Here is a 27,466-nt window from a genome sequence, read left to right as displayed (position 1 = left end):
GTCATCTTCTATAGTCAAGTGAGCTTGGAGGAGAGTGAGAGAAGGTAAGGTGAGCTCGGTTCACACAATGAAAGGTTAAAAACCGAGTCAGTTTTTCTCACTTTACAAATTCCCTTTTTTACATTTCAGCCCGTTATTTTAATGGCAAAGACACCAATTGTGTTCAGACTGGCTGTAACTTTATTGCAATATTCTGCCTTCACTTCAGCGCATCAGAGTTGAACCTGGAGACGTGCGGAGCCCAGTGCATGCTGCATACAAAGAGCTCAATTTCCTTGCAGTGAGTTTTTGAAATTTTTCATTTGTATTTAAACTACATTTAGCATTTTACTTACTTTAGCTTCTTCTGCCTCCCTCACTTTTATCACACAATATATTTTCTTTCTGCAGTTATGTTTTAAATAGTGTAATACGTTGTATTATTATTACTAGGACGTGCCCGTACGTGGGTGCCCGTTCCTTGCCAAAAAAAAAATAAAAAATGTCTTCGCCCATGCATGCATGGGCGTGCCCATGGGCGTGCCCGTAAGTGCGTGATGTGACCGTACAATGAATGTATCGTCCCGACGCCGCAGCTCGGATGGCGCTGCAGTTAATCGGGCCTGTATCGGCAGAGTTATTATAAACGTGTACTACAATTGATCGTACCTTACAGCGTCTGCTCGCCACGTTCAGCATCAGTACGTCGTCACTATGACTATCCGTAAGTCCGGAAGTGACGTCCTCATTTGACTGTCCGGAAGGTCGCATATCGCAGTTACGATGAATCGCAAAGACCTCATTTGACTGTCCGGAAGGTCGCATATCGCAGTTACGATGAATCGCAAATTAGTTTTAATTAGTTGTAAAACATAGTTTAACGCCAACAAAGCGCCAACATAGTTTGCCAACGTGAAATAAATGAATACGCTCTCAAATGTGCCGTCCGAGGCAGAGTCTGTTCGCCACGTTCGGCACACGTGATAGCTCGCTGCTCTCTGATTGGTTGAATCGTTTTTTGGACATAGCTCGGTAACTACTTCTCCGATTAATATTTAGTTTTAAAACATAGTTTAACGCCAACATAGCGCCAACATAGTTTGCCAACGTGAAATAAATGAATACGCTCTCAAATGTGCCGTCCGAGGCAGAGTCTGTTCGCCACGTTCGGCACACGTGATAGCTCGCTGCTCTCTGATTGGTTGAATCGTTTTTTGGACATAGCTCGGTAACTACTTCTCCGATTAATATGAAACCTTGAAAAGGCACATCCTCAGGTCCCCAGCAATATACCTGGCAAGTTTCAAGTATATCGGACCCGTGGTTGTCGAGAAACAGCGGTCACAGACACACATACACACACACATACACACAGAGATTACTGGAATTATAGATAGATATTTTGCATATAATATTTTTATTTTTATACACAAACTTTGAATTTTGCATTGCTCGATAATATATACATAATGTTAACAGGGGTTTGACTTTAGAATTTCTTTATTTATTCAATCATAGTCTCATTCAATCATGACTTGTATCTTCATTTATTTTTCGGTCGAGGTCAAATTTACGAGCATCAAACCAGAAATAAATATTTTGGGGAATAACCTTGTAAACAAGCTGGTTTTTTCTGACAGATAAGAGAGAAAATTGTTGGTTTGTTTTCCATGCGTCTTGGTAAGTTTCCTCCTGTGTGGAGTATACCCATGACGTTCCACATTGTTTTTTCCTTGAATTTTTTATATATATATATTTTGTGTAATTAAATACCATGTATATATGTATACTATATATATATATATGTATACTATATATATATATGTATACGTGTATATATATATATATATATATATATATATATATATATATATATATATATAAAACCACCTTTAGAGGCCATTTTTCCCCGCAAAGCGGGGGTTGGCCTTTTTCGGGAGCCGTGGTTGTTGTTGTTTTTCGGTCCCCTTTTTGAAGCAATGTTTTACGGCCGGATGCCCTTCCTGACGCCAACCCTTTTTGCCGCCTTTAACGACAAACAGGGAATTATATATATATATATATATATATATATATATATATATATATATATATATATATATATATATATATATATATATATATATATATATATATATATATATATATATATATATATATATATATATATATATATATATATATATATATATATATATATATATATATATATATATATATATATATATATATATATATATATATATATATATATATATATATATATATATATATATATATATATATATATATATATATATATATATATATATATATATATATATATATATACATATATATATATATATATATATATATATACATATAATATACATATATATATACATATATATATACATATATATATATATATACATATATATATATATATATATATGTATGTATATATATATATATATATATGTATGTATATATATATATATATATATATATATATATATATATATATATATATATATATATATATATATGTATATATATATATATATATATATGTATATGTATATATATATATATATGTATATGTATATAGTATATATATATAGTATATATATATAGTATATAGTATATGTATATAGTATATATATATATATATGTATATATATATATATATATATATATATATATATATATATATATATGTATATATATATATATATATATGTATTATATATATATATATATATATATATATATATATTGTTGCGGATATGAGGACTGTATTTTTTTGATTGTGTTGTATTGTGGTAAATTGGTGATTAATATTGCTTGAGTCTGCGCCTCCTGCCTCCGGAGCTGTGTAAAGGTCAAAAGGGCGTCCCATAATTAGTCCACAAGCATACACGTCAGCCAATCATAGAATACCCCTGTTCGATAGTTATATCTTATTCTGTGTTTTAGGGTAAGGCTGTGTCTCCCATTAATAGAAGTACTCCATTGCACCAAGTGAAAGAGATAGATTCCCTTCATTCCCATTCCCAAAACCTCCATTCCCCCTTTTCGTCGATTGGAAACTACCTCCGCTCCAATTGCCGCCATTGACCACGAGGCAGGGTTGGGGAAGAAAGGCGGGTCCCCACCTCGTCATAGAGGGGAGGAGTGAGTCAGCCCCACTCAACCAACCACGAACAAGGGGTTGGACTTGGAGAGGGTGTGGAAAGAAACATCGAGGAGGTTCGCGAAGGTTGAGGGGTGGGGCCTATATAACCCACGGCAGGGCGTTTCCCAAGTGGCAGAAGAGAGATGAGCCTTTACAGCAGACAAGGGAGATGAGCTTTGACGACAGAGAAACTGCGAAAGAAGTCCAGGGTTGAACTGCAGCTCGAGCCACCGAAACTGCACTCACTGCAGCTCGAGCCACCGAAACTGCACTTGCTGCAGCTCGAGCCACTGAAACTGCATTTGCTGCAGCTGGAGCCACCGAAACTGCAGCCACAGCAGCGTGAGGCCTGGACGGCAGTTTGGAGCAGGGCCGCGAAGGAGCGGCGGCTGCCCACGAGTCGATCAGCTGCAGGACCAGTTGGACCTCCCTATCCCGCAAGCCATCCATCACCTGCCATCCCTATCATCATTCCCCGTGTAAGTGTGCTCGTAGTCTGTCTTTTGTCTTGTCCCTGGGTTAGTTAAGACTGTAGGTAAGCTAGCGTTGCACTGTGTATCTAATCTCGTCTGTAAATAAACGTGACTGCTTTCTTCTTGATTATATGTGTAAATAATAAATCCAATTACTCTTCTGTACGTCTTCTCGTCTTATTCCTTTTTCCTCTTTGTATTCGTTCGCTTTAGAGTTTTCCCGATTGAATAGCGGTGGCGCGATCCAGCCAAAGTTTGGGGTAAATCGGGTGTTAGAGTCGGGGAATAACTGTTCGGTCGCGGTCATACCAACCGCTCGGTAAATAACATCTTTAACCGAGTCCGTAACAATTTGGTAGTCAGGAGTTGGGATTCGAACCTGGGACTAAATTTATTTAGCCCAAATTTCGGACCCCAATTGTGTTATTACCGTAACAATTGGTGTCGAGGAGTGAGATACGGACCCGAAGCGCGCTTAACGCGCTCAAAATTACAAGCTGCTGGAAATTTGTGTTGTAAAGCAAAACCCGAATTTTGAAATCACGCCATGGCTGGTCAAGGCGATCGGATGCCGGTGGGTGAGCTAGAGGAGGGGTTAGGAGTAACCCAGGATCGGAGGGACGAAGTAGAGGAGAACATTGGCAATGTGGTTGAGGGAGTATCAGACGCACAAAATGGCGTCCTCGCGCACGTGGGTGTAGCGGCACCAAATTTTGCCGCGCCCGTGACCGTAGCAGCGCCACTGGTGGATTTGAACCTTTTTATGATGCAAATGAAGGCCCTTATGGAAAAGAATAGTGAGCAATTGGGAGACCAAATTAGAGGGTTGAAAAGCAGTATGGGACAAATGGGGAACCGGATGGATGCTCAGAGTGAGCAAATGGGAGCAATGAGGGACGAATTGGGGGGCAAAATGGGCGAAATGGGGGGGCGAAATGGGAGAAATGGGGGGCAAAATGGGAGAAATGGGGGAACGGCTAGAAGCTAAAATTGAGGGGTTAGACAATAATCTTAAGGGATTAGACAAGAAATTTGAGGGGTTAGACAATGGGATAGAAGGGGTGAAAGATGGGTTAACGGGGGTGGAAAATAGAATGGCTGCCCAGGAGAATCAGTTAGAGGGGGTGAAAAATGGGTTAATGGGGTTAGAAAATAGGATGGAAGACAAATTGCGGGAAATAGGGGAGCAATCCGCCCGGGAAATCGAACAGATGGGGAACCAGATGGAGGAGATGAAGGAGGAGATACGACGAGGTGTAAGTGAGGAGGTCTCGGGGGTACGCGAGGAGGTAAAGCGAGGCGAAAAGCGTATAGAGAAAGAGGTGAGGAATAATACGGCTAGGTTACAGGGGGGCATAGAAGATCTGACGGAGGAGGTGGAACAGCTGACGGAGGGACAAAAAGAACTGGTGGAGCAGGTACAAAAGAACACTGCGGTACTAGGAGGGTTAAAGGCGACACAAAAAGAAATTAAAAATGACTTAATAGCGACACAGAGGCAATGTCAGATGGTACGTGAGGGACTGACAATGAGGTTGGACGAGGTGACAGAGGTAATGGAGACGAAGGACCGGCAGGTGAGGATGCACATAGAGACGGTCACGGTAGCCTTAGAGGACGAACTTGAGGAGACGCACCGGGAAATAAAAGAGGTGAAGCAAAAATTAGAGGAAGTGGAAGAAGAGGTGAGTGAAATTAAGAAAAGACGGACAGAAACTAAAAGAGAAATCCAGGAGGAGGTGATGGAATTGGTACAAGGTCGGTGCTCAACTCATAATGTGATGCTCACTAACCAAATAAAGAGTTTGCAGGTGGCGAAGGAGGTGAGGAGACGAGGTGCCAAGGTGAGTGGCGATATACGTGAAAATGCATATGATGTGAGGGGAGCTTCAGTCGGCTTGGGGGTTGTTGTGGACCCGGGTGTTCGTGAGAGGCCGTTGGTGAAGTGTGCGACAGGTCTGGTGTGCGAAAAAAGAGGTGTGCGAGAATGTCCGACCATGGGGTGTGAGGAAAAAGTGCGCGCCGAGGAATGAGTGTGCTGTCGAGAGTGAGTCGGTCGTAGCGCGTGTGCGAGGGAGCACATGGAAGCGCGTAGTGAGAAGTGTTACAGAGGATGTAACGGAAGCATGCACGCCTGTGGTGAGTGTTACGGAGGAAGTAACGAAAGAGTGTGCGCAAGAGGATGCGCGAGAAAGGTGTGTAACGGACATGTGCATGGGGAAAGAGTGCGTTGTCAAGAGTGAGGGAGAATGCATGCCTGTGGTGAGTGTTACAGAGGGTGTAACGGGAGAGTGTGCACAAGAGTGTGCGCGAGAAAGGTGTGTAACGGACAGGTGTATGAGGAAAGAGTGCGCTGTCGAGAGTAAGGGTGAGTGCGCGACCGAGAGTGGAGGTGAGAGTAGTGAGAGTGGCACGGAGCGTGAGTTAGTTGTGACAGGTGAGCGAGGATGTACACCTGGCATGGAAGGACGCACACCTGGAATGGTAGAGCGTGTGTGGGAAAGCACACTTGAGTTGGTCGTGAGGCACGTGGTTGGGTGTGCGAGTGAGAGCACACCTGTGATTGTCACAGAGGAGGTGACAGAGGAGGGGGCGCGAAGAGGTGTGTTGGTGAGGTGTGCGAGCGACGAGTGTGTGCAAAGGTGTTCGGTGGTCAGGTGTGTGACCAAGTCTGTGAGCGGAATGAGTGTACCGAGGTGTGTAAGGAAAGGTACGAGGAGCATGGGAACAGCTGGATGTATGAGCAAGGAACGGGCTGCTGGGTGTAAGCATGCAGGTGAGGCATCGACGGTAACCGGGTTAGAGGTTAGAACGACATTTAGCCGAATCGGGCCCTCGGTGCGCGTCGGGCAGCTTTGCGTGCCGCGAGAACCAGCGGGGATCCGAGCCACGGCGGGTTCGAAAGGACCGCCGTACGCGATCCACGCTGGGCCGCGTTTCGAACGGCCGCGTCCGTGCTCCACTAGGCGGAGCGGGCATCCCGATAGGAAGGGTCGTCATGGCGACCCCCTTTTGTGGAGACGTTCCGGCAGGTCGAGATCGGGCAATTGGATGGCTCCGCGCCGAGGTGGTGCGTAGGATCTCGGCACGGGTAAGCCCCCGTCCCTGCACCGAGTGCCGGACGCATCCAGCCGCCGGCACCAAAGAACCCGCATTCATTGCTCGGCTGTACGAAGCCGAGCTTTCGAAGTGAATTGGCGCACCGAGAGGATCTAATAAGTAGACAGGTGATGAGGTTAGTGGTTTGGACCCAAAATTAGAAAAAAGCAAAATTTGATGATTGGTAAAGGATTGGCAGAGTGATGATTGGCAGAGGATTGGTAATGGTACAGTGATTGGCAAATTTTTGATTTGTTGGATTTGGAAGAGCAAAATTTACAGTAAGAGATGCCCCATGTGAAGGGATGGCCAATCCACCATCCCTCACAGAGGGGGGCAAAGGAGCACTAGTTTATGGGGTTTATGGCAGTGTAAGCTCGCCGAGGGAGGGTTTGGATAATGTGTAGGGATCTAGCGAAGATGACATTAGGTAACGTCAAGGTTAGTTAGTGACAAGGATACCTGTAGTGGGGACGCAGGTAGATTAGTGTGGATTATAATGACGGGGGAGCGCAATAGTTTAAAGGGACGACTGGGAAGCGCAAGTTTCAGAGGGGAGTAGTTAGCTGAGATGATGCCGAGTGTGTGAGGATTGAACAGGTGTGATTGCACAGGTGTGCAACTGAACAGGTGGATGGAGCAGTGTATGAGTGAGAGTAATAGTGATCAGTATTGTGCTGACCAAATGGTCCAGGAAGAGGAGGAGGGTGCAGGTGGCACCAGGTGATTGCACAGGTGTGCAACAACAGGTGTATGTGGCTATGTGGAATAAATGGTAGTGTGGAATATCTGGAGTATTAGAATGGATGGTCATGGAGTGAGTAGGATGGAAACTATGGAGTGGAGTGGATGGTGCGAAGGTGTGAATGGGGGAAGAGTGGACCCCCATCACGAATACCCGGGGCGGGTAGTGTAAGTGTTAGGTAGAGGGTATAGGTAAATTGTGGTTGGATATTGGCATCTGTGGTGCGAGGTGAAAGAATGGTATTTGGATGGGTGCATTAGTGTTGTGGAAATGGCTGGGCGTGTAGCCTTTTAGTGTGTGTAGTTGGTTTGGGCACTCCACCACTGTGAGGATGTCGGCCAGGTGAGGCCGCAGGTGGGCTCTGGGAGCCGGTAGTTGTTGTGGATGGGGCCTGAGGATCCGGAGGACGGACCCGGGTAGCCCAGTGCCAGAGGGCACCGAGTGGGGTGACAGAGCCAGGAGGGGCCTTCCCCAGTTAGTTAGGTTAGGGTGAGGAGCTAGGTAAGCTCGGGTGGCAACTGCAGTGGTGGAGGTGTGCAGGTGGGTAGACCTGCTGGGAGAGCTACACGTCACAGCCCAGAAATTGTGCAAGGGCACCGGGAGATGAATCGGGGGAGTGAGACCCCAAATTGAGAAGCACCACAGTTTGGTCAATGGGAATTGGTTTTTAGAACCCATAGTGTAAGTGGCCAATGGATTGGCAGGGAAAGACCCCGGGTAGTGTAAAGTGTGTTAATGTCATTTAGAGGATAGTTAGGATTGGAGTCTCCTCGCACCATCTGCATCCACTCACCTGAGATGAGGTAACTCCACACCATGCCATGTGTTATTATTTTTCATTAATGCAAATGTTTTGGATGTGAGACGCATCATGACGTGGGTGTGACATTGTGCTTGATGTTCCATCTCTTCCTCCTTATGAGGATTGATGATGAATTGGGTGATGGCAAATTTTGGTTAGAGGGATTGTGGTGACGAATTTGGTGTAGAGGAAATATGGGGAGACGTGACAGTAGCGACGGATTGGTAATGTGTAGATTTTGTACATATGGGGTAAGGGCAAGGGTAGTGTAGGTGACAGGGGGGTGACGTACGGTAGGGACGAGCTTTCTCACTTCGCCCTCCGTACGCATTTCGCCTTGCATTGCCTTATTGATGTGTACCCTTGTGACCTTACCCCTCGCTCATTTGTCTCTTTTGTCTCCCACATGACCTGTGCGCCATTGGGCGCCGAGGGGAGCGTGCGTGAGTCGGCCATTGTGCGCCCGGCACTCTCAGAACCAGCTGTCTGCATCGATGCACCACATTATGGACCACATGTCTGTGGCCGAGCACCACTTATGGACCCCATGGGTTGGGGCATGGCCCCTCTGCTGGAACCGGCCATGAGGGCCCGAAATCTTGCTGGCGGACCTTGGCCACAGGGCACCGATGCCCTACAGGTGAACCACACGTAGTCGGCCCTGTGGGCCATAAATAAAATAAATAAAACGGACACATTAGGTGCATTCTTTTATTGCAAATAGGCCGCCAGTAAGACAATGAAAGAATGACAACAACTGGAAGACATAATAATAGCCAGCAGAGGGAGCCGAAGAGCAAGAGATCACCTGCAGGGTTAGGGGTTGTTGATTTATTTTTATTGTTGAACTGTGGTGACTGCACCGATTGGTGCTTGAGGGTGCTTTGGTGCGTTTTTTGGGTGCTTTCATGGTGCATTGATGCAGAGCAGACTGTCTCCCCCCCAGAAAGAACAATCACAGGTCCTGGGTTAGTCTTGTAAATAAAAGCAGAGTCATTGTAAATAATGCTCCCCACCGTCAGTGTGTAGTTTGAAGACCATTCCGCAATTCAGTTAACTGTGGGCGTAAGTCTGTTAGGCAGGGTACAATGGAGCAGCGGGACACATTTATTTATGTTTTAAAACTGTCGCACTCAGGGTCAGGTTAAAAGTAGAGGGAACTACACCTACGTGTCACACTAAATAAAAGTTGTAGGCCTGGGACGTGCCTAAGAGGAGGAGGGTGCAGTGTTGCGGATATGAGGACTGTATTTTTTTGATTGTGTTTTATTGTGGTAAATTGGTGATGAATATTGCTTGAGTCTGCGCCTCCTGCCTCTGGAGCTGTGTAAAGGTCAAAAGGGCGTCCCATAATTAGTCCACAAGCATACACGTCAGCCAATCATAGAATACCCCTGTTCGATAGTTATATCTTATTCTGTGTTTTAGGGTAAGGCTGTGTCTCCCATTAATAGAAGTACTCCATTGCACCAAGTGAAAGAGATAGATTCCCTTCATTCCCATTCCCAAAACCTCCATTCCCCCTTTTCGTCGATTGGAAACTACCTCCGCTCCAATTGCCGCCATTGACCACGAGGCAGGGTTGGGGAAGAAAGGCGGGTCCCCACCTCGTCATAGAGGGGAGGAGTGAGTCAGCCCCACTCAACCAACCACGAACAAGGGGTTGGACTTGGAGAGGGTGTGGAAAGAAACATCGAGGAGGTTCGCGAAGGTTGAGGGGTGGGGCCTATATAACCCACGGCAGGGCGTTTCCCAAGTGGCAGAAGAGAGATGAGCCTTTACAGCAGACAAGGGAGATGAGCTTTGACGACAGAGAAACTGCGAAAGAAGTCCAGGGTTGAACTGCAGCTCGAGCCACCGAAACTGCACTTGCTGCAGCTCGAGCCACTGAAACTGCATTTGCTGCAGCTGGAGCCACCGAAACTGCAGCTGGAGCCACCGAAACTGCAGCCACAGCAGCGTGAGGCCTGGACGGCAGTTTGGAGCAGGGCCGCGAAGGAGCGGCGGCTGCCCACGAGTCGATCAGCTGCAGGACCAGTTGGACCTCCCTATCCCGCAAGCCATCCATCACCTGCCATCCCTATCATCATTCCCCGCGTAAGTCTGTCCGTGTTTGTTCTGTCCCTGGGTTAATTAAGACTGTAGGTAAGCTAGCGTTGCACTGTGTATCTAATCTCGTCTGTAAATAAACGTGACTACTTTCTTCTTGATTATATGTGTAAATAATAAATCCAATTACTCTTCTGTACGTCTCCTCGTCTTATTCCTTTTCCTCTTTGTATTCGGTCGCTTTAGAGTTTTCCCGATTGAATAGCGGTGGCGCGATCCGGCCAAAGTTTAGGGCAAATCGGGTATTAATCAAGGAAGCACTGTTCGGTCGCGGTAATACCAACCGCTCGGTCAAAATAACATCTTTAACCGCGTCCGTAACAATATATATACAGTATATATATATATATATATATATATATATATATATATATATATATATATATATCTATATATATATATATATATATATATATATATATATATATATATATATATATATATATATATATATATATATATATATATATATATATATACATACATACATACATACTGTTGCGAATATGGAATTTGGCCTCCATATCCGCTTGTAAATATTCCCCTATTTCCCCAATACTCCCCAACTATCCCCAATCCCCCATTCCCTAGTCCCATTGCCTGTAAATAACACTCTGTAGAACCGACCTTCCCCTTTTTCCCCCATTAAATGTCGTGCCCAGGTCCACCGCATCTCACGTAGACAACTTTCGGACATCTTGCTAGTTATTCTTAGTCTATGTCAGTTAAGGACTCGTTTCCATTAATTCTGACTCTTCGTTGCACCAGAATGTGATTATATGGCACCAGTAGTGAGTTTAGGACCTTCCCATGCCTCCTCCCGTCTTCTTCCCCAAACAACAACAACAACAACAACAACTACAACTACAACTACAACAACAATTACAACAACAACTACAACAACAGAGGGGCGCGGCGTGCGGGGAGTGTGCGTCCTCACTCCGGCTCGGTTAGCCGCCATGACCATGCGCTCCGACGGGGTTACCACGAAGGGGCTCCCTGTCAGCCCCTCGTCAAGGGCGGAGCCGGTAACCCCCCCGCACGCACCCAATGAGAAGCAACGGGCCGATTCCATCTGGGGCGGAGCTAACGAGCCGAGGGCGTGTCACTCCCCTCCGGATATACGCGGCGACTTACCGGATGTGAGGTCAGATGCGCCTGAACTACGGAGAGCAGAGGAAGCCACCGCCACCCCCAGCGCGACGATACCTCCCCGCATCTTTGGACCGGACCGAACCGGGTCGATTCTGCCCTGAGCCCAGGTGCACCTGGAGCCATCGACTGCCTGCCTTTCCTTGCCATCAATCCCCGTGTGAGTCAGCCTTTTGTCCCGTTTATCTGTCGTCTGTTGGGGTTAATATAAGAGTGTGTCTAAGTGCTTGTCTTTCTATGCTGTCCCTCTCATTTCTGTAGTCTAACCTTCCGCCATAATATAACCTCCTCCGGAGGTCTTGAGAACTGAACCCTTGGTGTCGTGTCATTTGAATCCAGCAGTTGTGTCCTTTTCCTTCATTGATCTAGCGTAGCGCGACTAGTCAACGTTCGAGCATAATCGGGTAAACTGTGCAGACGTGGTCATACCAAACCGCTCGGTAAACTAACATCCACCACCGCGTCTGTAACAATTGGTGTCGAGGAGTGGAATTCGAACCCGGGACTAAATTTATTAGGCCCAAATTTGTAGTAGAATCGATTCGGAGCGCGTTTCCCGCGCGAAATTATAACGGCGAAATTTGATTTTGTTATACGGAAATAAAAACCCGAATTTTGAAAGTCGCGCTATGGCAGACCAAGACAGCTGGGGTCCGGTAGGGGAGAGTGAGGCAGGGTCGGTCCAGGACCAAATTGAGGGACGCGAGGAGAGCGAAGCAGTGAGGGCGGCAGGGTCACAAAATAGCGTTGTCACGCACGAGGTGGCCACGGCGTCCACGCCCGCGACCGTGGCAGCGCCCCTGGTGGATCCGAACCTTTTTATGTTGCAAATGAGGGCCCTTATGGAACAAATGGGTGAGCAATTGGGAGACCAAATTAGAGGTTTGAAAAGCAGTATGGGACAAATGGGGAACCGGATGGAGGCTCAGAATGAGCAATTGGGGGTAATGGGAAACCAAATGGGGGTAATGAGGGACGAAGCGAGGGGTACCGGTGAGGGGTTAGACAATAATTTTAAGGGATTAGACAAGAAATTTGGGAAGTTAGACAATAATTTTGAGGAGTTAGACAAGAAATTTGGGAAGTTAGACAATAATTTTGAGGGGTTAGACAACGGGATAAAAGAGGTGAGAAATGGGTTAGAGGGGTTAGAAAACAGGATGGAAGGCAAATTGAGGGACATGAGGGACCAAGCGGAAAGGGAAGTTAACCAAATGGGGCAGCAGATAGAGGGGGTCAGAATGGGGGTAGAAACTAAACTGGATGCTCACAGGGAGGAAATGGAGCAGATGAGGGTGGCATCTGGGCAGGACAAAGACAATATCTCGGGTCCGCCGGAGGTTCTATTGGGTGAATATGGGGCGCGACATACAGGACTGGTGTCGGAGATGCGACGCCTGTTCTGCCAAAAAGGGACCAGCACGGAGGATGAGGGCCCCCCTTCAATTACATCAGGTGGGGGCCCCCCTTGAGCGGGTGGCTATGGATATTCTAGGACCGCTGCCCCGCACCCGCCAAGGTAATAAGTATATCCTCGTTGTAATGGACTATTTCACCAAGTGGCCGGAGGCCTACGCCCTCCCCAACCAAGAAGCAGGGGTGGTAGCGCAGGCCTTCGTGGAAGGATTTGTGTGCCGGCATGGGATTCCACAGGAGTTGCACACCGACCAGGGACGAAATTTTGAGAGCAAATTGCTAAAAGATGTGTGCAGTCTCCTGTCAATTCGGAAAACAAGAACCACGCCCTTGCGGCCACAATCTGACGGGATGGTGGAACGGTTCAACAGAACATTGATGCAACAACTGGCACTGTTCACCGCCACCCGTCAGGATGACTGGGACGAACATCTCCCTTATCTGCTTATGGCCTACCGAACCAGCCAGCACGGGGCCACCGCATGCAGTCCAGCGTTGCTTATGTATGGGCGGGAGTTACGGGCTCCCGCCGACTTGCTATGCGGTCCCGTGCCAGACACAGTGGTTAACCCGCCGAGGGAGGGGTACGCACGTCACCTAGAGGAAGGCATGGAGCTAGTCCATGCCTTCGCCCGCCGCCAACTCCATCTGGCGGGGGAAAAGATGAAGCGCAGGTACGACGACCGGAGCCAGGGGAGTCAATACGCTCCGGGGCTGAAGATTTGGTTCTTTAATCCCCGGAGGCGGAAGGGAAGGTGCCCAAAACTCACCTCCCCCTGGCAAGGCCCAGGAGTCATCCTGTCGCAAATCTGTGACGTGGTCATTAAGATCAAAATGGGGCCACGAGCCCTCCCTCGGATCGTCCACGCCGACCGGATAAGACCTTACACCGGCGAGCAGGCGCCTCCGTGGATTGCCTCGGCTTTAGATGCCGAGGCGGGACCCAGTACCTCTGAATAAGGGGGGCTTATTAGTGCCAGAGGACTGGGGAATTGAGGAGCGATAGGCCCGGTGGGTAAGGGTGGCATCCCTGCCACCCTTCCCATGGGGGCAAAGGAGCAATAGCTTATGGGGTGTATGGCAGTGAAAACTAGCCCGGGTGGGTTAGGTTATATTGATAGGGCCCTAGAAGATGACATTAGGTGACGTTAAGGTTAGTTAGTGACTGATACCTGTAGTGGGGACGCAGGTAGTTTAGTGTGGATGATAATGACATGGGAGCGCAATAGTTTAAAGGGACGACTGGGAAGCGCAAGTTTCAGAGGGGAGTAGTTAGATGAGATGATGCTGTGTGAGAATTGAACAGGTGTGATTGCACAGGTGTGCAACTGGACGGGTGTGTGGAGCAATGGATGAGTAGTGAGTGTTGTGGATCAGCGCGAATGCGCTTGGGGAGAGAAGGGTGCAGGCGGCACCAAGAGTGAGAGCACAGGTGTGCAAGTGCAGGTGTGTGGAGAGAGTTGGAGTAAGTGGTACGGAGTGGTGTGCATGGTGCGAAGGTGTGGATGGGGGAAGAGTGGACCCCTTTCACGAGTACCCGGGGCGGGTAGTGTAAGTGTTAGGTAGAGGGTATAGGTAAATTGTGGTTGGATATTGGCATTTGTGGTGCGGTTGCAGAATGGAATTGTGAATGGGTGCATTAGTGTCGTGGAAATGGCTGGGCGTGTAGCCTGTTAGTGTGTGTAGTTGGTTGGGCACTCCACCACTGTGAGGATGTCGGCCAGGTGAGGCCGCAGGTGGGCTCTGGGAGCCGGTAGAGTTGTGGATGGGGCCCGAGGATCCGGAGGACGGACCCGGGTAGCCCAGTGCCAGAGAGGGCACCGAGTGGGGAGAGCGCCAGAGGGCCTTCCCCAGGTAGTTAGGTTAGGGTAAGGAGCAGGTAAGCTCGGAGGCAACTGCGGTGGTGGAGGTGTGCAGGTGGGTAGACCCGCTGGGAGAGGTACACGTCGCGGCCCAGAAATTGTGCGAGGGCACCGGGAGATGAATCGGGGGAGTGAGACCCCAAATTGAAAAGCACCACAGTTTGCTCAATGGGAATTGGTTTTTTAGAACCCATAGTGTAAGAGGGCCAATGGTTTGGCCGGAGAAAGACCCCGGGTAGTGTAAAGTTGTTAAAGTCATTTAGGAAATAGTTAGGATTGATGAACCTGTCGCACCATACGCAGCCACTTACCTGTGGTGATGATGATGACTCCACACCTGTGTTTTCTTTGTTCTGTTGCAGGAAATGAGATTGCTGTGGATTTGTGAGACGCATCACGACGTGGATGAGACATTGGGGTGATTCCATCTCTCCCTCCCTAGGAGGGACTGATGATGAATTGGTGATAGCAAATTATGATGTTCAGTTGGAGATGGCAAATTTTGATGAAAGTTGAAAATGGCAAATTTGATTGGTTAGGAGGGAGAGAAGACGAATTTGGTTTATGGGAGGAACGGGGAAGACAGTAGGGATGTTTGTTGATTTGTAAAGTAGATGTTTATGGGTAGTGTTGTGTTTTGTGGATACAGTAAGGGGTAAGGGAGGGGCCATGTAGGTTACCTGGTGGGGTGGGGGGGCGTACGGTAGGAACGTACCTGTCTCACCTGGTTCCCATGTGCCCCCAGTGTGCATTACCTTACATTGCGTGCACTTTTGCGCCCTTACCACCTTACTCACTTGTCTTCTTCTTTTGTCTCCCACCTCCGAGGATCTGGCTTTGGGGCAGAGAGAGAGGAGAGAGAGGTGCTGGCTCCGCAGTTGTGGGCCTGCACTTTCGCTGCTTGCTGCTTGGATCGATACACCATATGGACCGCAATGTTTGTGGCCACCCACAATGGACCGCAGTTCTTTTGCGGCCAAGCACCACCCATGGATGGACCTATGGGTCAACGTGGCACCTATGCCATACAAGGTGAACCACTAACAGTTGGCCCCCTGACGGCCACAATAAAGAAATGGACGCGGTTGGCGCCTTTCTTTATTTTTCTAAGGAAGTAAGAAGGCCAAGTGCACCACACGAAGGCAAGACCAGCGGCAGAACATCGGCCGGCTGCGACACCACACAATGATCACTAAACACTTTATTGGTGCACCGGATGGTGCTGACTGTGTGATGGGGTGGTGCTTTTCGTGCTGGGAAAGGGTGCTCTGCACGTTATTAAAGGCCGTAGGCCACAGAGCACTCGTGGGTTGGTGTATCGATGCTGGCATGCGTGCTCTCTCTATGCATAACATCTGCATGTGTCCCTCCAAAAACAGGTCCTGGATCGTAGTGTAAATATCAGCGTAGTCTTGTAAATAATGCTCCCTACTGGCTGTATGTTTAGTTTGCGAATTCTTTCCGGATTCGGTTATCCTGTGGGTGTGTTTCTGAGAGGAGAAGGGTGCAACGTCGCAGGGGGACATATTTACTCATTTGTGAATATCTGTAAAACTGTCGCACTCAGGGTAGAGTTAATAGTAGTGGGAACTACATCTGAGTGCCACACTAAACTAGGTAAAAATTTATCGGGTCGGGACGCCCCGAGGGTAGAGAAGGGTGCAATGTTGCGAATATGGAATTTGGCCTCCATATCCGCTTGTAAATATTCCCCTATTTCCCCAATACTCCCCAACTATCCCCAATCCCCCATTCCCTAGTCCCATTGCCTGTAAATAACACTCTGTAGAACCGACCTTCCCCTTTTTCCCCCATTAAATGTCGTGCCCAGGTCCACCGCATCTCACGTAGACAACTTTCGGACATCTTGCTAGTTATTCTTAGTCTATGTCAGTTAAGGACTCGTTTCCATTAATTCTGACTCTTCGTTGCACCAGAATGTGATTATATGGCACCAGTAGTGAGTTTAGGACCTTCCCATGCCTCCTCCCGTCTTCTTCCCCAAACAACAACAACAACAACTACAACTACAACAACAATTACAACAACAACTACAACAACAGAGGGGCGCGGCGTGCGGGGAGTGTGCGTCCTCACTCCAGCTCGGTTAGCCGCCATGACCATGCGCTCCGACGGGGTTACCACGAAGGGGCTCCCTGTCAGCCCCTCGTCAAGGGCGGAGCCGGTAACCCCCCCGCACGCACCCAATGAGAAGCAACGGGCCGATTCCATCTGGGGCGGAGCTAACGAGCCGAGGGCGTGTCACTCCCCGCCGGATATACGCGGCGACTTACCGGATGTGAGGTCAGATGCGCCTGAACTACGGAGAGCAGAGGAAGCCACCGCCACCCCCAGCGCGACGATACCTCCCCGCATCTTTGGACCGGACCGAACCGGGTCGATTCTGCCCTGAGCCCAGGTGCACCTGGAGCCATCGACTGCCTGCCTTTCCTTGCCATCAATCCCCGTGTGAGTCAGCCTTTTGTCCCGTTTATCTGTCGTCTGTTGGGGTTAATATAAGAGTGTGTCTAAGTGCTTGTCTTTCTATGCTGTCCCTCTCATTTCTGTAGTCTAACCTTCCGCCATAATATAACCTCCTCCGGAGGTCTTGAGAACTGAACCCTTGGTGTCGTGTCATTTGAATCCAGCAGTTGTGTCCTTTTCCTTCATTGATCTAGCGTAGCGCGACTAGTCAACGTTCGAGCATAATCGGGTAAACTGTGCAGACGTGGTCATACCAAACCGCTCGGTAAACTAACATTCACCACCGCGTCTGTAACAATACATACATACATACATACATACATACATACATACAGTCATACATACATACATAGTCATACATACATACATGCACACATACACACATGCACACATACACACATACACACATACACATATATATATACACATACACGAGCCTCGATCTTGTATACCAAAAAAAAAAAAAAGAGGAAACCTAATTACGGATGTGGCTTCAGGACGATCTTTATTCAGACAAGCTTTCGGCCAAGTAGGCCTTCTTCCCAGTCTCACCCTCACTCTTGTTGAGGAAGACCAGGAAGAAGGGCTATTTGGCCGAAAGCTTGTCTGAATAAAGATCGTCCTGAAGCCATGTCGTAACCCATTTTATTACTTCGCCTATATCGCCTTTATCACAGGCACTCTGAACCAATTGTAAATTTCTGCCCGAATTTGTAGATGCACTGCATCAGTAATGATGTAACCAGTGCACTGAATTCAGAATTGAATCACAGTCCAATATGCATGTGCTTACAACTGTGCTTAATGTTCAACTGTCAAAATTGTGCTTGATAAGTATAAAGCTATGTTGAACATTTACTCCCTTAAAATAGTAGTATCCCAAACAAAAGCAAGAATGATGATTTTTTATTGGCTGAGTGGGATAGGATGGGGACTTTTAAGGTTGCAATGACTTTCTTATTAATTACTTTGTTCCATTTAACTATTTTTGTGTTGAGCACTTTTTTTTGGGCACCCTAAATAATACCTTGGGATGGTGTGTCATCAATCCGTCTGTCCGTCAGTCCATCCGTAAACACTTGCAACTTCTCTGAAACTGCTGATCAGATTGTGACCAAACTTGGCTAAAATTATCTTTGGTGTGGTAGAACTCAAGTTTGTACATGGCATCCTTCCCCTCCACCTATAAGTAAGGTCATTGTTTGGTTTAAATTTCCAAAAAGCATTTGAATTTGATTACCATACAGGAAACCTTTTAACGATGTTCTTCTCTGAAATCGCTTAGCTGATCAATGCGAAACTTTACTTTTGTGATTGACATCCCATAGGAAATGTAATTTCTTCAGAATGACATCATCAATCATATTGTATGGCAGCCATATTGGATCCAAGGAAAACTTTAAAATTCATCATCTCTAAAATCGCTTAACCGATCAATACAACAACAACAACAACAACAACAACAACATGCATTTTAAGGCCATTTTCCCTGCTAGAGCGGGGGTTAGCCTTGCGGTCCCCATGACGATCTTCTCCATTTTGCCCTATTTTCTGCATCTCTCCTTGTTAACCCCCTTGCCCGCATTTCTTCTTCCACCATCTTTAGCCAAGTCTTTCTCGGTCTTCCCCGTCCTCTACTTCCTTCTACATTCATTTCCATCACTCTTCTCAACCAGTCACTTTCATCCTTCTCAACACATGACCAAACCATCTCAACCTGTTCCTCTTCACAGCATCAATCACAGGCTCTATTCCCATCATCTTTCGCAATTCATCATTTGTCTTCCTCTCTCTCAACGATACTCCGCACATCCACCGAACCATTCGCATTTCCACCCTTTCCAGCCTTCGTTGCTGCTCTACATTCATTACCCATGTCTCACTCCCATAAATCATAACAGTTCTCACACATGCAGCATACACCTTTCCCTTCAGCTTCAACGACACTCCCCTCCTCATCAGCATGCCACTCAGTTCCCAAAACTTCTTCCATGCGCATCTCACTCCAGCAACCGTTGCCGAGTCTGATCCACCTTCTCCATTCAGCACGTCTCCGAGGTAGCAAAATGTTTTCACCTTCCAGCTTCACGCCGTCTCCAAGATCCAACTCAACATTTCCTCCATCTGCAGCTCCCTCTGTGCACACCTTACATTTGAATGTAGCTGCCACACTGGCTAATGACCCTCTCGGACCACTACATTTTTGATGAACCCACTCAGCGCACATTGTACATTGAATGGAGTTCACTCCGACACCCTTCCTGCACACAGCACATGGCCACTTCCCAGTTCTTTCCACCTCACCACATGCCTTACCACTTGCCATCACCTTCGTCTTTCCGATATTCACCTTCAGACCTTTTGTCTCCATACATTCCTTCCACTTGTTCATCTTTTCCTTCAGTCCATCCATACTTTCCGCAATCAACACCAGATCATCTGCATACAACAACTCCCACGGTAAACCCTCCTTTACGTTCTGAACCAGCACCTCCATCACAGCTACAAATAGTAGTGGACTTAGTACCGACCCCTGATGCACTCCCACCTTCACCTCAAGCTCACCACTGTTCCCGTCCTTCTTCCTTACAGCTGTGCGCGCTCTTTTGTACATTGCCATCACTACTCTGATCAACCATTCCTCCACTCCTAACTTCCTCAATGCCCATGTCAATACTTCGTGTGGAACCCTATCGAATGCTTTCTCCAGATCAACAAACCCAAGAAACAACTTCTTCCTCTTCTCCATGTACTTCTCCTGCAACTGCTTAACCGATCAATGCAAATCTTAAAATATATGATCGACTACTTATGGGAACATTTGATTAAACGAAACTGATCCGAAACACAATATGGCCACCATTGAGTCATAATACAGAAGTTCGGCAATATCTTGAAAAATATGAATTATGGACACCTTGGAGTTGCACCTTATCAAATAGGGCTAGTTTTGACACAACAGGAAGTTATATCATCATGCCGGAAGTGGATAATATCTCGAAAACTAAGGCGTATAGACAGCAGGGATTTGCACTACTGTAAACATCACGTCAATCCTACCTGACCTAAAATGTGTGTACTAAATCCAGCTCTTAGTTTTACCCTAATCCATCCAACACTCCACTTTTTGGCAACCAGCCAGGTAAGCTGCAGGAATTGGTCCTATATTTCTTTCTAATTGTGAGAGGAGCAAGTATGGCTTGCTTGCATTTTGCCCCCCACCCCCTCCAAGAATGACTTGGTAAGTCTTCCATATGATGGAGGGTTATAGTTTAAACATAGGTGCAATACCCCTGGCGCTCACCTGGTAGAAACTACAGTATACTACACTGACTAAAGGTATTTTAAACCAATTCAATGGTTGCTAGAAGACAGGGCGGCATGGAGAATCATACCAACATAATCACAAGCCTTTAAACAAACAAACAAATAAAAAAGACCTATTCTGGGGGGCAACCCTCCGATTTTCTTAGTGCCGTGAACAAACTTCGGTACATCATGGGGGTGGAAGGTTGTGGTCAAGTTTCATCGAAATAGTGTGCATAGTTTCAGAGGAAAAAGCAAATTCCTATTTTGGGGGGTCAAACCTGGATCCACTTTGACCCCCTGGAGACACACTTAGACCCCGATTTTTTTTTTTTTTTTTTTTTTTTTTTTTTTTTTAATTCTGTGAACAAACTTTAGTCACAACATAAGTCTAATTTGTGCCAAATTTGGTCACAATCCCATCAGCGGTTTCGGAGAAGAAGTTTCAAGTGTTTACGGACGGACTGACTGACGGACGGACGGACAACACGCCATCGCATAAGTTCCCCTGAACTTCGTTCCAAGTGAGCTAAAAACCAATGATGCTCTGCTCTGCTGTGTCACTAAGGGTTTAGCTTTAAATGTCATAAAGCATTTTTCACTTTTCATTATTCAACACGGTTCTGTAAATCGTGTTTCTCTTCTTTTTTTTTTTAGAGGGTCATTTGTGGTCTACAGACAGGGGAGATGGACTGGTGTCTGGGAGATGAAACCCAGACAGCTGCCACACTTGTGGAGACTTTAATCAATGGTATAGTACAATGTTATGTTCAAGGACATGCTTTTATTCCTTTAAGCTAAGCTGTCTCATCCCTACTGAGAACTCGACTGAGCATCTTGATTGACCTCCAATTCCACTTCCATATTGATGATGGGGCAAAAAGTATTGTGCACAATGGAAGGAAGGACATTTCAATAATAATTTTGCTGTTAAAATCGTGAAAGGCACAGAAATTTATTGAGAAACTCCAACCACTGTCCCTTCTTTGTTACCCCGACACGTCTCAACCTCACATTGTGACCCACCATCGATCATCCATGCAAAACACTCCTCAAAAGGAATGAGATGTTTGTCCGTCACTGTGGTCTCCATTCTTAGACGGTGTGCGTCGTAGCGCCGTCTGTTCACAATCAGACTATTCCTTCCCTTGCATTCTGATCATAATTAGATCATGCCTCACTATGCTCACTTTTGGTGCAAACATTTCTAACAAGTACGATTATAAAGTTTGTGCCTATAGCATAGAGTTTTGCAAAAGTAAGCAAACACGTCTGTGAGTGCAATTTTCAGTTGAAGCTGACTACCTTCTTTCTTGACTGAGAGAAGATCGAGGCTTCAGAGGAAGTGTTATAGGAAAATGATAAATTGGATGAAAGAAAATGTGTTTGAGCTTCAGAATCTCATTTCCAATCGCTAAATGTTTGTATAAATATTTCCTTTAAAGTTCGCTGTCATTCTTTTCATGACTTTCCTTTCTTTTCAGAACTCAAGAGCTGCCAGAATCCTCTGCAGGGCTATGCAAAAAAAGAAAGTGAAATTGTAGAGGTGATTTTAATTTCTTCCTCTCGTTACCTTCGCCACCAAAAGGAGTTCTTTTCTGTCTGTCTTGTTTGTCTGAGCAGGTTATCTCAAAAATATGGATGGATAAAGATGAAACTTGGTGGACTGGTTGGGTGTGTGACAAGGACGAATCGATGAGATTTTTGTGAAGATCTGGATCCAGATTCTAGAATCTTCTAAGTTATTCTTCACCATTGAGAAATAAGGCTAAAAACGATATCTGATATCTCCTATCTCATGAATCAATAGCATGATATCTTACGTTTTGAACGGATTCAGACAAAACCAGGTGGATTGAGTTGGTTAAGTGACAAGAACATGCTGATTAGATTTTGGTCCGGATGCAGATCCGACCTATCAGTGAGATACAAAACGTAAGCTGTTCAGTCTGGTGGAGCTATGCGCTCTACCGTGTGCTGTTCCAGTTTACGATTGCATGTTTTATTTTAGTAAGGGCATTTTATGAGATATTTCACAAATCTGTTAACTAAATTGTTACCAAAAAATTTCTTCACCAATATGTTTGTAAAGGTGTGTAATAACATGTGTTAAAATGTTGAAGTTCAACTCCCGTGGGAAACCCAGAAAAAAAGCTGTTGAATTCGGGTACCGAAAAAAAAATTTCGAGAATTTTTTTTTTTTTAATCGGCCCTTAAGTAACTTATGAGGGGTCAAATAAGGGTTTTTCATGATTCTGAGTTGATTGTTAACATTTATATTTTCACTTTTACATTTACACACAAAGTAGCTTTTATTTCACATACATATATAATACTCAAGAGTTATTTCTCATTCACAATGTCAGAAGTTTCAACAGTCATTGTCTATGTCTTCTTCAGACTCAACAACATCATGACTGCAGTTTCTGCATGTAATGCCATTACAGACGCCACAGGCCGAGATGCACGTGACCCCATTCTTCTTGCAGCTGCATCGCCGGTTGCTGCAATCTCCATGACAATTACAGCTCGTGAACTGCAATAGCTCCTCAGGAGCCGTGGGGTCCAGTGTTGGAACTGGCTCATACCATTAGGGTCTCCTTCAATAACTGGGAGGAACTCGATCTGTGTGCTCTGCTTTGCATCATTAGCATGGATTCTCTTCATCCAGCCATTCTAGTTGGAGTGTGGGAACTCAGGATCGTTGGCTTTGATCACCCACCCCGTTGCCCAGAGTGTGTCACCTGGAGTGAGGAGTGGCTGATCATGAGCCAGGGAGGAGGAAAGCTCAGCGAGGGGGAGAAACATGATCGCGTTCGTTCCTATCTGTTTCCTGTTCGTAAATGGAATAATCTTTACTTAAGTTCCTCTCAGGATCTTAGCTTTGTCGAGTGCCTTCGACTTCACCCGGGGGAAAGCTGCTGTTTGTGGATCTGGCAAAGGTGGTGCCGGAGAGGTGACTTCGATCCAACCCATTGAGTGAAAGGGAGTGTTTCCGTGAATAGAGACAATGTTTAAATCTATATTGTCTCCAACAAACTGAGTGACTGCATTGTTTGTTTCCCCAACCTCCATAAAGACCACCTGATCATTACTTGACAATTCACTTTCACTGGCTGGCACTTTGGCTGTCATCACTGATTGATCCTCAAGCGCAGCATCAACCGCAACCTCATCATTGATCTGTTCATCGGTTTCCTCCACAATGGTGTCAAGAGTGCCAGAAGTATCTGGAACATCATCTCCACTCCTACTATTAAGGAAGCAGTATTTGTAGTTTTGTGTCTCCGTGTAAGACTCAGTGTATCCCAGCCGGTGGAACTTGTTGAGCATCCATTTTGACCCAAATCTATGATCAAGTTGTATGGCAAGCCCCATTTGGTGTGGCAATACTCCAGACCGAGGTCGACAGGCCTTAATAAAATTCTGCCCCCAAACGGCAACTCTTTCGTCTGTCTTGACAATCGGTCTCAAGGACATCTGAAGGCTTGCAGGAACAAGTGTCAGCTGACTATCGATGTCAGTCATACTGTGTGTGGTGGGGTATGACTTTGGACCTAAATCAATCAAGGCAATATCATTGGATATGAACTTGAGTGCCGTCTTTATGATCTGAGTCTTCTCATCTCCATGGTCAAGATTAGCATGATGCACTCGCAGAATATTGTCGGTGCCATCTTTGAGACAGAGTACATCTGCCCTTCTTTCCTGTGTTGTGAAATACAAGGTGTCTTCGTATTTCTCTAGAAGTTTTATCTTTAGCCAATGCTTTGAATAAGAAAGGCTCTTCTCTGGTGACTGATCAAACTCCTGCAGCTTTTCATGGACTTGGTCCATGTTCATTACCCCATGCTCTAATTCTGAGTCTAACCATTCGCAGAATTCAATAAAAACTGCCTCTCGCTCCTCATCAATACTCCTCTGTCCTCTCTTCCTTTTTCCTTCCTCATCAGTCTTGGACAAACTGTCACCTCTCGCAAACATAAGTTTGCATCGCAAATGGTACAGTGTTTCTTCTGCTACCAAGTCGTTGATCCCTTCCAGGCGTCCAGTGACTTCAGTGCCCCAGTCATCCCCGCGACTCCGTGCTGTCTTCAGCAAGCTTGCCTTCAGTGTATCTGCAGTCAAATTATCTGGCACTCTGTATTTCTTTCTAGCTTGTGCTGGATTATTTTTGTAGAGCTGGGCTGGTTGGTTGCAAAGAATGCATACATCCTTATACAGGAGGTCAACTGACTGTGATCTTCTAGAACTGCAGCCAGTTGATGAACTGAACTCACAAGTAGTGCGTCTTCTCTTCAACTTTGATGACTCTTTCTCTGCCTTTGATGCTTGAGCTGACTTCTTGGTGGTTGCAACAAAGTTGTTGTACAGATCATTTTTACACTTCTGGTGGTACCTCAGTTTTCCTTCCTTTTGAGCCTTCTTCATACGTTCCACAACAGTAACATTTTCGACAGTTTCTGCTTGTTTCAATAAAGTTGAGTATCCCTTTGGAGTTGCCTGTATGAGCCTTTCAGCTGGTGTATCCGAGCGTGCACAGATGAAGCAATTGAGCACAGGTGGAGTAACGTCTTCATCCATATTGCTAGACTCCATGTCCTGCAAAGTAGAAAATGAGATATATTTAGAAATTATTTTTCCACAAAGGAGTGTCTGTGGTGAAATATAAATGTTAACAATCAACTCAGAATCATGAAAAACCCTTATTTGACCCCTCATAAGTTACTTAAGGGCCGATTAAAAAAAATAAAAATTCTCGAAAATAATTTTTCGGTACCCGAATTCAACAGCTTTTTTTCTGGGTTTCCCACGGGAGTTGACCTTCAACATTTTAACACATAATAATAATAATAATAATAATTCATTTATTTTGTATAGCGCTTTTCCAGAAGCCCAAAGGCGCTTTGACAGAGTGGAAAACATAATGCATAACAATACATGAAAACAACAATTGCAAAAAGACAAGAATCAAGAAAACAAACAGCAGCGATATACGGCATATATATAAGACAAGAATAAAAAAGACAAGACAAGAATCAATAGGGAAATATTTAAAGCAAAAGGAGGGAGAAGGAGAAGAGATAGTCAGGGGTTAAATGCTGTGGGTTGAATGTTGAATGCAGCGTTGAACAGGTGGGTCTTTAGTGATGTTTTGAATGTGGTGAGTGAGGAGGAGTCTCTGATGGTGTGAGGTAGTGAGTTCCAGAGGGTGGGAGCAGCGATGGAGAAGGCCCTGTCCCCCCAGGATCTGAATTTGGTCCGGATGGAGGGGGTCAGGAGGTTGGTACCAGCAGAGCGGAGGTTGCGGGTGGGAGTGTGTCTGGAGAGGAGGTCAGCCAGGTAGGATGGGGCCAGGTTATGGAGGGCTTTGTATGTCAAGAGGAGGATTTTGTACTGGATTCTCTGGGGGATGGGGAGCCAGTGAAGCTTGTAAAGGACGGGGGTGATGTGGTCACGGGTCCGGGAATGAGTGAGTAGACGGGCAGCGGAGTTCTGAATGTATTGGAGTTTATTGGTGATTTTTGAGGGTGAACCATAGAGGAGGCTATTGCAGTAGTCCAGACGGGAGGTGATGAAGGCGTGGATGAGGGTTTCTGCAGCCGTGGAGGAGAGGGATGAGCGGAGACGGGCAATGTTTTTCAGGTGAAAGAAGGCTGACTTTGTGATCTGTTTAGTGTATTTGTCGAAGGAAAGGGTTTGGTCAAAGATGACGCCAAGATTCCGGATGTGAGGGGAGGTGGATACTGGGATACCGTCGATGTTGAGGGCAAAGTTATGGGTGGATTTTGTGAGCGTTTTTGGGCCAATGATGATTATTTCAGATTTATCACAGTTAAGCTTGAGGAAGTTGATTTGAAGCCAGGATTTTATTTCAGTGATGCAGTTTGTCAGGATAGAGTGGGTGTCGGTGGAGACGGACTTGGTGGAGATGAAAAGCTGGATGTCATCGGCGAAGCAGTGGAATTGGAGACCATGACGGCGGATTAAGTGACCGAGCGGGGACAGGTAAAGGATGAAGAGGAGGGGGCCAAGAACTGAACCTTGGGGGACACCTTGGGGGAGGGGAGCAGTGGGGGATTTGCAGTTATTGATGGAGATGAACTGGCATCTGTCAGAGAGGTATGATTTAATCCAAGAGAGGGCAGTGCCGGTGACGTTAAAGGTGGATTCAAGTCGGGTGAGGAGGATAGTGTGATCGATGGTGTCAAAGGCAGCGCTGAGGTCGAGGAGGACGAGAATGTTGAGGTTGCCAGCGTCAGAGGAGAGGAGAAGGTCGTTGGTGATTTTGAGGAGAGCAGTTTCAGTACTGTGGTTGGAGCGGAATCCGGATTGGAATGTTTCATACAAGTTATTGGCAGAGAGATGATGTTTGAGTTGAGTGGCTACAGCGCGTTCCAAAACTTTTGACAGAAAGGGTAGGTTGGAGATGGGTCTGAAGTTGTTTAGGGTGTCAGGGTTTAGACCAGGTTTTTTTAGAATGGGGGTAACAGCAGCAATTTTGAGGGAAGGTGGGACGATGCCTGTAGACAGGGAGGAGTTTATTGTTGCAATGATAAGTGGAGAGAGAGCAGGGAGGGAGGCTTTGACAAAGCTGGAGGGGATGGGGTCAAGAGTGCAGGTGGCAGTTTTCATTCCTATGAGGAGTTCAGAGAGGTCAGTAGGAGAGATTGGGGAGAACCGAGACAGGGGATGGCAGGACAAGGGGGGGCAGGTGGTTGGAGGGGGAGCGGGTGCGGCGGTGGTCAAGCTGTTGTAGATGTTGTCAATTTTGCGTTGGAAGAAAGAGAGGAAGGAGATGCAGTTGTCTACTGTGAATGACTGGGTGGTGGTGTTCAGGGGGCGGAGGAGTTTGTTTATTGTCGAGAAGAGTGCTTT

The 27,466-nt window shown here is 46.3% G+C and overlaps 1 protein-coding gene across 4 annotated transcripts in view; it reads left to right on the top strand.

Moving 5' to 3' along the window:
• ZWILCH (zwilch kinetochore protein) overlaps positions 1-27,466 on the top strand; it is a 96,573-nt gene that overhangs the window by 31,784 nt on the left and 37,323 nt on the right. For all 4 annotated transcript variants that reach the window (XR_010985744.2, XM_068126221.2, XM_078786033.1 and 1 more), the window contains 3 exons: positions 209-280; positions 21,245-21,338; positions 22,072-22,133. Coding sequence is in view for 3 of the 4 variants with exons in the window: in XM_068126221.2 (XP_067982322.2) it covers positions 209-280; positions 21,245-21,338; positions 22,072-22,133 (228 nt within the window). In the remaining variant the exon portion in view is untranslated. The remainder of the gene's footprint in view (positions 1-208; positions 281-21,244; positions 21,339-22,071; positions 22,134-27,466) is intronic.

This window comes from Myxine glutinosa, chromosome 10 (assembly GCF_964187855.1).
Source record: "Myxine glutinosa chromosome 10, kmMyxGlut1.1, whole genome shotgun sequence".
Lineage (NCBI taxonomy): Eukaryota > Metazoa > Chordata > Myxini > Myxiniformes > Myxinidae > Myxine > Myxine glutinosa.
This window is presented reverse-complemented; position numbering and strand designations above follow the sequence as displayed.